Below are 12,377 nucleotides of genomic sequence, written 5' to 3'. Positions count from 1 at the left end.
CGCAAATACGGTGTGACAAAAAGTATTGCAATGACTTCCATTTTATTCTCTAGGGTGTTAGAAAAAAAAATATATAATGTTTGGGGGTTTTAAGTAATTTTCTAGCAAAAAAAAATGGTTTTGTCTCGTAAACACCGACTCTGAAAAACAGGCCCGGGGCTAAAGTGGTTAAAGGGGTTGAAAAGGTAAAAAATCCCTAAATAGCTTCCTTTACCGTAGTGCAGTCCTCCTTCAATTACCTCATCCTTCGATTTTGCTTTTAAATGTCCTTATTTCTTCTGAGAAATCCTCACTTCCTGTTCTTCTGTCTGTAACTCCACACAGTAATGTGAGGCTTTCTCCCTGGTGTGAAGAAAGACTCTTGAGGGGGCGAGCAGGAGTATCAGGATGCTCAATAACACACAGCTCCTTTCTCTATCTGCAAATTAGAGAGCGTCCTGAGACTCCTGCTCGCCCCCTCCCCCCTCAAGAGGCTTTCTATACACCGGGGAGAAAGCCTCACATTACGCTGTGTAGTTACAGGCAGAACAGGAAGTGAGGATTTCTCAGAAGAAATAAGGACATTTAAAAGCAAAATGGAAGGATGAGGTAAGTGATGGAGGACTGCAATAAGGTAAAGGAAGCTATTTAGGGAAACACTTTTTTACCTTTACAAACCCTTTAAGGTTTGACCTCATATTATATGGTTTTGGTAAATCTAAAGACAAAAATCTGCAGAAAATCTAATCGTGTGTATGGGGCCTTACAGTGCAAGGGAGAACTCAGTGGCAGACCCTGCTGTAAAGGGGAACTCTGATTGATGTCAAGGTGAATGCAGTGGACTCTGATGTAAGGCGGTCTCAGGTGACCAGAGCCCCCCTTACATTAGAGTTCCCCCTTAAATCATGGTCTGCAGCATTCCCCTTTACGTCAGAGTTCCCTTGCACTGTAAGGGAGAATCCTGCAGACTCTGATGTAATGGGAATCTCTGTGCTGGGTTATATTAATCTGACCTTCATGTAAATGGAGAAATATGTTTTTTGACTTTTGTTTAAATTAAACACATTAATAATAGCACTAGCTGCTCATGATTTTTGCCAGTAAAAAATTGATGTTGTTTTTAAATTTTGCCATCCTGCCGGTAAATTTCACTTCAGGGGGTTGGCAACATGGTAGAGATGCAGTTAAAGTGTTCTAACCACTTAATGATCGTTATGCCCAATTTTAAAGCAGATTCTATAAACTGTTATTTTTTTTGTTTCTGTTATTATTTTTGGATTCACCTTGAAAGTCCTTGAAGTACACGTGAAGTGACAGATATTGCTAGATATTTTTAGCATATTTTCTTCATTTGCATCTTGAATTATGAATATTGCTGCACAACAGTGTAATTTTTGATATATGTAGGCAATAATCTCTCCAGTAGCAGTCCGCACTTCCACCTGTATAAGCCAAAGGCATTGATATTTCTAAATTATCTACACATATCCAATAAACCATAAATTCATTAGTGAGCAACAATCATTTTTGGAATAAACATCCTTAAATTTCACTTTAAAATAAATAAATAAATGCAGGTAAAACAAATGTGCATTTTTTAAGATAAGATATGCGCATTTTTTACGTAGGCGCAGGACACCGTTTTTGCCCTGCGCCCCCGCAAATTTTCTGCGCTACCCTCGATTCACGGAGCAGTAGCTCCGTAAATTGCGAGGGCGCTCCGGCAAAATGCCCGGCGTAAGCGCGCGCAATTTAAATTATCCCGTAGGGGGCGGGAATCATTTAAATTAGGCGCGTTCCCGCGCCGAGCATAGTGCGCATGCTCCGTCGGGAAACTTTCCCGACGTGCATTGCGGTAAATGACGTCGCAAGGACGTCATTTGCTTCAAAGTGAACGTGAATGGCGTCCAGCGCCATTCACGATTCACTTACGCAAACAACGTAAATTTCAAATTTCGCGACGCGGAAACGACGGGTATACTTTAGCATTGGCTGCCCCTACTATAGAAGGGGCAGCCTTACGCAAAAAAACGATGTACGCAAACGACGTAAACTGCGTACGCAGGGCTCGCGTAACGTTGTGAATCGGCGTTAGTATGCAATTTGCATACTATACGCTGACCACTACGGGAACGCCCCCTAGCGGCCATCGCAAGAATGCAGCCTAAGATATGCGGGCATAAGAGCCTTATGCCACGCATATCTTAGGCTGCAATCGGCGTAACGAGCTTTCTGAATACAGAACACTCGTTACGCCCGGGCAAGTAAGCAATTGCGCTGCGTAACTATGGTTACGCAGGCGCAATTGCTCTCTGAATCCGGGCCACTGTCACCAGTGCAGTACAGCATCATCATACTACTGGTGTGGCAGTGATCGGGGACACTGACTGGTGACTTTTTAACACACTTTGACCAGAGCAATATAATGTTACCATTGTAATGTACTACTCTATGGAAGTGATCAGGATTTTTTATTTTTACACATTATGATCGCTTATAGCAGTTAATTTCATTGCTATAATCAAGCAGTTTACAGAATGAAATTGATTCATTCAGTTTGTTTTGTTGCGATTAGCTGTGATTGGCCTGAGCTAATCACATAGTACAGATGGGCTGTGATTGGCCCTGTATGTACCATGCGATTGCAATGATGAACCATAGCTAGCAATACAATTGTACATAATAGATAGCATGAAAGGAAGCCATCTATTGTTTACAACTGTCATATGACCTGCTGTGATTGGTCACAGCGGCCACATGGTACCGGCAGTACACTGATCAGTCATCAGCTGGTGACAGATCATGTTATTTGCAGCAATACCTCACATGTGTAATCTCAGTTTACATACACATGCGCACCCTCTGTCACTTTTTTTGCGTATGAGCAGGGCAATGAGTGTATAATTTATTTTAATTTTGTTTTTTAAAATTTTAGTATCATTTTTTTACATTTCATTTTTTTTATTTAACTTTATTGCTATCATAATAGGTTAACAAACCCCCATGTGATAGCATTGGGCAGATGAAAGGCTCTCTTTATGGAGACATTGGGGGTCTATTAATCCCCAATGTCTCCCCTGCCCCAAGGAGAGAGTTACAAGCTTCTCTGGCTGTATTAGCCAGAGAATGATGGCTCCGAAACCAGAAATGATGAAATCATCACCACTTCCAGGCTTTTTGTGCAGAGGAGGTTTGTTGGTCTCCTCACACCTACCATGTTGAAGCCTATTGATGTAGTCCCTGGTTCCCTGGTGGGGTGGAAACCGTGCCACCGCCATTGTGAGCGTGATCAGCTGCTATATGGCTGCCAGATCACTTTCACTTTACAGGCAGGTTGAGAAAATCAAGCACAAGCTGATGCTTTTGCACCCATCATTGTTAGTCTGGTTGAAAAAATTACACAAGTTCGTCCAGTTCAACCAATAAAAGGGAAACAAATTATACAATCCTATACCCACAGATGACCCAGAGGAAGGAAAAAAAACAGCAGAGCATAATCCAATTTGCTCCAGCAGGGGAAAAAATTCCTTCCTAATCCCGGTGGGGCAATAGGATATTCCCCGAATCATACCTATAACTTTACCTTGTGCTTAAAGCGGAGGTTCACCCTAAAAAACATCTATATACCATTACATCCAGCATACTTCCGACATGTACAGTATGCTGGTATTTTTTTTTTTTCCGCTGTACATACCGTCTTATAGTTCTTTTTCACCCGGGTCCCGGGTTCTCACTCCCGCGGGGAATAGGCGTTCCTATGAAGAGGCGTAGATGATTGACGTGCGGATAAGGTGCATCACTTGTTCTAAAAATTGCCGAACTGGGACTCGGCTCTATACGGCGCCTGCGCACAGACTAGGAGTCGTGTAGAGCTGACTGCGCAGGCGCCGTATATAGCCGAGTCCCAGTTCGGCTATTTTCGGAACGCGTGACACGCCTTATCCGCACGTCAATCATCTATGCCTCTTCATAGGAACGCCTACTCCCAGCGCGAGTAAGAACCCGGGAAGCTGGGTGAAAAAGAACTATAAGACGGTATGTACAGCGGAAAAAAAAAAATACCAGTATACTGTACATGTCGGAAGTATGCTGGATGTAATGGTATATAATTGTTTTAGGGTGAACCTCCACTTTAAAGCGGCTGTATAGTCGCCTGTAAGGCAAAAGGCATAATGAGCTAGTATGCACCGCATACTAGCTCATTATGAAATACTTACCTTAGAACGAGGCATCGGCAACTCACCTGGTCCACGCCGAGGTAGCGGACATGTTGCCTCAGCGTGACTTACAGGTATCACGGCTCCAGCGCTGTGAGTGGCTGGAGCCGCGATGTCGTCACTCCCGCACATGCACGCGGGAGACTTCTTTCCGGCAAGGTCCGGTGTCTGCCGGGCCTTCAGCCGAGAATCCCCTGTGCGCATTCGCCGCTGCAGTCAGCGGCTCATTGCGAGGGGAATATCTCCTAAACCGTAGACATATTTAAGACATATTTTTTTCACCTACAGGTGAGCCTTCTTATACAACCGCTTTAACCTGTCACTCTTTGGATGTACTACATATTTTCAAAGTTTGCTTGAAGTTCAGTTTTAACTCATACTTCTTTTTCATTTATATAATAATGTTTTTTTCTTTTTTTTCAGATATCTTATAAACATTTAGGTAGATTCACACACATCTGCCTAACTTTAGGTGAAAAAATGTACTTACCTTCTTTCAGGGTAAGGGATTTTTTCCATGCAAGAGGTGTTTTGCATGTAAGAATACGAATTTTAATGGTCAAAAATGTACCAAATTTACTTCAAATGTCACCAAGAAGGAGTACAATATTGATGACCTTATTACCTGCAGAACTGAGGGTGTTGTGTATGTCCTGGAGTGTCCATGCTCCCTACAATACATAGGCCGCACTAAACGACCCTTATGGAAAAGATTAAGAGAGCATGTACAGAATATTTTAAATGCATACCCGAAACATAATATCTCCCGCCATTTTGAGTTATGTCATCAAGGGAACCCAAAGGGTTTGAAATTTTGGGGCATACAAAAATATAGTCCCCATTGGAGAGGAAGCCATAGGGTGAGAGAGATAAGTAAAGCAGAATCAAGATGGATCCATGAGATGGGATCTCTCTCTCCGAATGGTTTAAATATCGACTTTGATCTTAACTGTTTTATATCTGATTTTTAAATCTCTGGTTTTAATAAGTTTTAACAGTATTTTATATATATGTATATTTCTCACATCTCCATATCAGCTATCTTATTGTTATCTTATTATGAGCGTATACTCACTTGTTGGCTAGTGGTATAGTGCTCTTGTAGTGTTATGCAATCCTAGCGTATGATGCTATTTTAAGTGCAGATTGGGATATGTGATTGACAGCTCTTGGCTTGATCCACATGTAACAATTTTAACATGTATATGGTGGATTACTTTGCATTTTATATATATATTTTTTATATTTTTTATATGTATTTATTTTTATTTTTATGTGTATTTGTATATGGTTATACACTATCAATATATATATATATATTTTTGGCTTATGTGGTAGTAATACTACATGAAAACCACGGGGTATTGTCTGTATGTGCTCATAATAGATGAGTCTGAGCTGCACGGATTTGCCCATATAAGAACCTGAGATAAAACTATTTTTTGTTTGTTACTGTTAAGACAGCGGTTTTAAAAGTTATTTTGTCTCATTTTGTATCACATTAAAATTTGTTAAATAGATACAATTTTATAAACCACAACGGCTGAAATGTGGTGGTGTATCTGCAATGATGTAGTCATTGGTGCCTCCCCATTGGTCCGTTCGCGCCGCTGCGAGTGTGTGACAGGCTATTTATAGCCTAGCAAGCCCCATTCACACATTGACCCATGATTAAGTCACGTGTCTAGTGACGATACGCGTGGGGGAGGAGCTTGAGTGACGGGACGCACGGAGGTGCCGGATGAAGAGCCTGACAAGCTGAGCAGCCTACATGCACATACGCTAAAGCCTATCTATTACCGGGGATTCGTGAGTGATGTTCTGAGTGTTGTGAGACGTTAGTGTTTCATTTAACGGTATCACACTATCGGTCTTTTCTCTGTCTCCCTTTCTTTGCATATCTGAAACTTGTGAATACCTGGTGGAAAGCACTTTTTTGACCTGACAGGCTGATCATCACACCATCAAGCTGGTTATATCTCACACACTGTGTGTGTGCGGTCGGGCAAAGTGTTATTGAGTTGCCTTCAGGATTACAGCAACAAGGGACGATATATATTTAGAATTTGGAACTTTATTCTTTGTATCAATTTGTCTTATTTCTCCAGTATTTTGATGTGTTGACACCTTTATTTAATCAGTTGATTTAGCGCATTATCCTTTTTTCACATATTTTGCTTGGTTTAGTTCACCGTTATAATTGCTGCTTTTTCATTTATTTATTGATTAATTGATATAATTAATTTTTTCACTATAGTAGCGCTGTAGACCTTTCACATATATTTTTGCCTAACTTTAGGGCGGCCTAACCTAGCCTTTTTAGGCTACACCGCCGTAAATTAGTTAGGCTAGTAGTGATTCACAATCTACTTACCTGCTAATCTACGGCGGTGTAGCCTAAAACGTGCGGGCGTAAGGGCGCCTGATTCAAATGACTTGGAGGGGGGCGTGTTGTATGGAAAGGAGGCTTGACCTCACGTTTTTGGACACTGCACATGCGCCGGGCAAATACATTTCCCAGTGCGCATTGCGGCTAAGTAGGCCGTACGGGCCTATTGATTTCGACGCGGACGTAAACGACGTAACTCCCGATTCACGGACGACTTACGCAAACGACGTAAAAAATTCGAACCTGGCGGCGGGAACGGCGGCCATACTTTAACATTGTTATTCCACCTCATAGGTGGAATAACTTTAGGCCGCCTAAGGCCTTACGGAAACGACGTTAATCGACAGCGTAGGCCTGGCGTACGTTCGTGAATCGGCGTATTCCCTAATTTACATAATCTAAGCCGGCCGCAATGGAAGCGCCATCTAGCGGCCAACAGAAGCATTGCAAGCTAAGATAGAACGGCGCAAGCCGGCCTATCTTAGCTTTGTTTAAAGCGGGGGTTCAGCCTATAAAAAAAATAAACATTTTTTTTTTCTTCTAGCATAAAATTCGGCATAGTAGCGCGAGCTACAGTATGCCTGTCTTAATTTTTTTATCCCCGTACTCACTGTGTAATCGTACATAGAAGATTCCGACTGCCCACGGGGAATGGGCGTTCCAATCCAGACGGAAGGTGATTGACGGCCGGCTCTGGCGCGTCACGCTTCTCCGGAAATAGCCGAAATAGGCTTGGCTCTTCGCGGCGCCTGCGCATAGTCTGTGCGCAGGCGCCGTGAAGAGCCGAGACCTACTCCGGCTGTCTTCGGGGAGCGTGACGTGCCAGAGCCAGCCGTCAATCACCCTCCCTCTTGAAAGGAACGCCCATTCCCCACGGGCAGTCGGAATCTTCTATGTACGATTACACAGTGAGTACGGGGATAAAAAAATTAAGACAGGCATACTGTAGCTCGCGCTACTATGCCGAATTTTATGCTAAAAAGTTGTTCTGCAGGGTGAAACACCGCTTTAAGTGTATCTCTGTTAGAGAATACACTTAAACAAACGCCGGCGTAGATTCAGAGTTAGGTCGGCTTATCTACTGATAAGCCGGCCTAACTCTTTGTGAATCTACCTATTAGTATGTATTTATACGTACTTTTTTCTGGCAACACTGAAATATCCCATAAGAAAAGTCTAAAGGTCTGTGTATTTGTAGGACTTCATTGTGAGCATTATCAAGAACTGGCACAGTATATGAATTAAAGTAACATCGAAACCAGTTTGCACAACAGTCTTCTTGTGGTGTAGAAAAGATTTGTTGTCTGTTAGCAGTTGTAATGATGAAAGGTGCAGGACTTCTGTAAGCTGAAAAAAAATATACAAGAAAACATTAATAACAACAATGTTCAACAAATTCAGGTGACAAGCCTGTTCATGGGCTGGATCTCTTTAGGTGCCTTTGACAGCGTTGTAAAGGTCTCACTAGGGATGAGCCGAACATACCCGGGTTCGGTTCGCATCAGAACGTTCGAACAGACCGCGGGTTCGCGCGAACATTTAGAACCCCATTGAAGTCTATGGGACTCGAACGTTCGAATTCAAAAACGATCATTTTAAAGACCAATATTCAATTTAATGTTGGTAAACGTCTTTCAGAACCCGGGTCTTGCCCCAGGGAACATGTATCAATCGAAAAAAATATTTTAAAAACGGACGTTTTTGCGGAGCAGCGATTTTAATGATGTTTAAAGTGAAAAAAAAAAAATGAAAAATTCCTTCAAATATCACACCTGCTGTGTGTCTCTAGTAGTGGCACATGTTTAGAAATGTCCCTGCACAACATTAAATTATTATAAGAACAAAGTAATTTAATACTGGTTGCGCACGTGCTGTGTGGGAACAATATCTCGATTATTTTAGGGGTGGTGGGGGGGTGGCATTATCTTTTTGGGAAAGCAAAATTGTAGAAAAAAGGGCACCCCTCAAACATACTGTAATTGTAGCGCAACAAAGAGCCACGTGCAAAGTATTGCATCAAAAATTGTTATTAAGCGCCCTTGTTACACAGGGGCATAAAAATGTGTCCGTAGGCGCAACATAACACTGCAACCCCTCCCAATATCTGTAATTGGAGCGCAACAAGGAGCCACGTGCAAAGTATTGCATCAAAAATTGTTATTAGGCGCCCTTGTTACACAGGGGCATAAAAATGTGTCCGTAGGCGCAACATAACACTGCAACCCCTCCCAATATCTGTAATTGGAGCGCAACAAGGAGCCACGTGCAAAGTATTGCATCAAAAATTGTTATTAGGCGCCCTTGTTACACAGGGGCATAAAAATGTGTCCGTAGGCGCAACATAACACTGCAACCCCTCCCAATATCTGTAATTGTAGCGCAACAAGGAGCCACGTGCAAAGTATTGCATCAAAAATTGTTATTAGGTGCCCCTGTTACACAGGGGCATAAAAATGTGTCCATAGGCGCAACATAACACTGCAACCCCTCCCAATATCTGTAATTGGAGCGCAACAAGGAGCCACGTGCAAAGTATTGCATCAAAAATTGTTATTAGGTGCCCCTGTTACACAGGGGCATAAAAATGTGTCCGTAGGCGCAACATAACACTGCAACCCCTCCCAATATCTGTAATTGGAGCGCAACAAGGAGCCACGTGCAAAGTATTGCATCAAAAATTGTTATTAGGGGGGGCGTGTCCAACCGCCGAGCTGCATGGAAGCCTGATACCACAGCTCCTGCACTGACCGGAGATCCCGACACTTAAGCGGCCAACCTACACCCTGAAAATGCACCACCAGAACCAACACATGATGGGGAACCCGCCTGGCACCTCCAGGAAACGGAAAGAATACCGCCCACCGAGAAAACTCACCGATTTCTTCTCCTCACCTCACGGCGCTCGGATCCAAGATGGCGCCCGCGACCGCTCACCGCGAGGAGAGAGAGCATACACTGACCTGCCGGACGATGGGGACGAATTCGTACACCCCAGCTCACCCCCTCACGGCCCACCGCCACCCTCCGGACCGTCCTCCACAACTGCCAGCCCTGCTAAAACGCGGATGAAGATGGACCTTCACCCCCAGGCCTCTGAGGTAAGGCCTACACTAGACAACCTCCCCTCACTGGATACAACAGCATCCCCTATAGCAGCATTTCCCACCACAGACCAGCCTGTCATGGACACAGTGCTTAAGGACATGCTAATCTCCCTGCACACATCGCTGCATAGTGACATTTCCACCATGATCTCAGCGTTTAAAAATGAAATGACACATGTCAATGGGAGGGTGGACCGTATTGAGCACCAGATGAGCGCCATGACAGTAACAGTCAATGACTTAGTAGATGCCCATGACCACGCAAAAGACGACCAACAGTGGCTGCGCGCCAAGATGGCGGACCTCGAGGACAGGTCAAGGCGCAATAATGTGAAAATACGCGGCATCCCAGAATCGGTCTTGCCTGCTGACCTCAATTCATACGCCAGAAAAATGATCACCACGCTCTTACCCGATCTCCCCCCTGTGGAGACAATCGTAGACCGTATCCACCGCCTGCCAAAACCTTCCCACTTGCCACCTGAAATACCCCGTGATACCCTCATGAGAATTCACTTCTACCACGCCAAGGACATGCTCATGTCCAAATCCAAAAGGCTGGGCCAGCTACCTCCGCCATACACAAAGCTGCAGCTTTTCGCTGACATCTCCCAATACACCCGTCAGCAGCGGAGACAACTCCAGACCATCACCAAACCTCTGAACAACCACAAGATTCCCTACCAATGGGGATTCCCGACCAAACTTATGATTACAAGAAATGGGGTTAAACATAATGTACACACGGTGGAAGAAGGTATCCATCTCCTCAAAAAGTGGCACATTATTCCAGATGGCAATGCAACACCTCGTGACACCTCTCCTAACCATCCGCACCACAATGCCATGGAATCCCACCCCAGTGTTACTAACTGACCATAGGGTTGGTGCGCTATTACCTATTGCTCACATATGCACTCCGGTCGGTGCCTGCTCGTTGCAGTTGATACACGGACTTTTACCCCCCAAAAGATTCAGTAGTCGTTTCTGATATACTACTGACCACGGTGTTTTATACACACCCAGCACTGTTGTTAACCTGTTTGCACCTATCGTTGTTACTGTTAACCCTTCCTTGTGCTCCCTGACCCTCTCCTTTCCTTCCCCCTTCTACCGGATCCCTGGAGAGCTCCACACATCTGAGAAAACGTATTCCTGAACTAGGACTTAGATCAACGCCACAGCCCACCTGATCCCACACCTGGAAGACCGCAACGAACTGTGAGTAACTAACTATCCGCTCTTACTACACTGTACCGAAAATGCCTAAATTTATGACCCTAAACGCTAAAGGCCTAAACCACCCTGCTAAAAGGGCGTCACTATGGAAAACAGCCCGCGCGTCCCTATGTGACATCATCTGTGTGCAAGAAACGCACTTTAAACTCACGGCAGAGCCGACCTGTACCAACAAACAATTCCCAACTATCCTTAAGGCCTCGGGCCCTGAGAAGAAAAATGGAGTTTTAATAGCCATCAAGGACACCATAACATTTACCCTCCACAACAGCATGTCTGATATCAACGGAAGGTACCTTGCACTAGACTGCTCCCTGGACAATGTAAGATACACTATAGTCAATGTCTACGTCCCTAATACGAGGCAGATCAGCTTCCTATCCAAGCTTATGAAAAAACTCACTCGCTTTAAACAGGGAAGACTTATCATCTGCGGAGATTTTAATATAGTCCCTGACAACTCGATGGACGCCTCTTCCCGAACGGGCAGGACTGCATCGCCTATGGGCTCCTTCATGAGAACACACGACCTATACGACGCCTGGAGATGTCTGCATACCACTGAAAGAGACTATTCATATTTCTCCCCCCGCCACAACTCCTACACGAGGATTGACTATTTCCTGGTAGACAAATGGTCCCTTCCCAATATCTCGAACTCTGATATCTCTACCATTACGTGGTCCGACCATGCACCCGTCACCATGTCCTTAAATGCCTCTCCCTCCCTCGCACGATCGAGGATCTGGAGAGCTAATGCATCCCTTATTCACTCACCACAACACTCTGCGTATATCGCAGACTGTCTAACTGAATTTTTTTCCCTGAATGCAGGTTCTGTGAAAGACAATTCTATGCTGTGGAACGCACACAAGGCGTTCATAAGAGGAATATTTATTCAACTTGGGGCAAGAGAGAGGAGGTTGAAAACACACCGCCTAGACACTCTGACCTCTGAAATAAGAATACTGGAGGCTCAGAACCAATCTAATCCTACCCTTGATACTAAAAATAAACTAGACCTCCTGAGGAGTGACCTTAGGGCACACCTGCTAGAATCTTATGAAAGGGCCCATACCTACTTCAAAGCCACACATTACTCCACAGGCAACAAAGCTGGCAAGCTCATGGCCAATAGAATCAAGGGGCATATTACCAAAACCAAAATTACCCACCTGTTCCACCCTTCCTCAAAACAGAAACTTATTGACCCCACGGAGATTGCTGATGCTTTCAGCCACTACTATAACACCTTATATAACCTCAAAGATGACAGTTCGGTGCCCCAACCGTCTCCCCAAGACATAGAAGCATTTCTCCAAGACATCAATCTCCCTAAGTTGTCTGTGGATCAGTTGGAGTCGCTGAACGCACCTTTTACTCCCCTAGAAATTTTACAAACGATAGCAGGTCTGCCCTCTAATAAATCCCCAGGCCCTGACGGCTTGA

General features: G+C 44.2%; 1 protein-coding gene across 1 annotated transcript in view; it reads right to left on the bottom strand.

The window, feature by feature from the left end:
* LOC120936619 (phospholipid scramblase 1-like) overlaps positions 1–12,377 on the bottom strand; it is a 69,454-nt gene that overhangs the window by 17,963 nt on the left and 39,114 nt on the right. The window contains exons 5-6 of the mRNA XM_040349104.1: positions 7,724–7,932; positions 1,263–1,421 (exon numbers count right to left, since the gene is read on the bottom strand). Of these exons, the coding sequence (XP_040205038.1) occupies positions 1,263–1,421; positions 7,724–7,932 (368 nt within the window). The remainder of the gene's footprint in view (positions 1–1,262; positions 1,422–7,723; positions 7,933–12,377) is intronic.

This window comes from Rana temporaria, chromosome 4 (genome assembly GCF_905171775.1).
Source record: "Rana temporaria chromosome 4, aRanTem1.1, whole genome shotgun sequence".
Taxonomy (NCBI): domain Eukaryota; kingdom Metazoa; phylum Chordata; class Amphibia; order Anura; family Ranidae; genus Rana; species Rana temporaria.
This window is presented reverse-complemented; position numbering and strand designations above follow the sequence as displayed.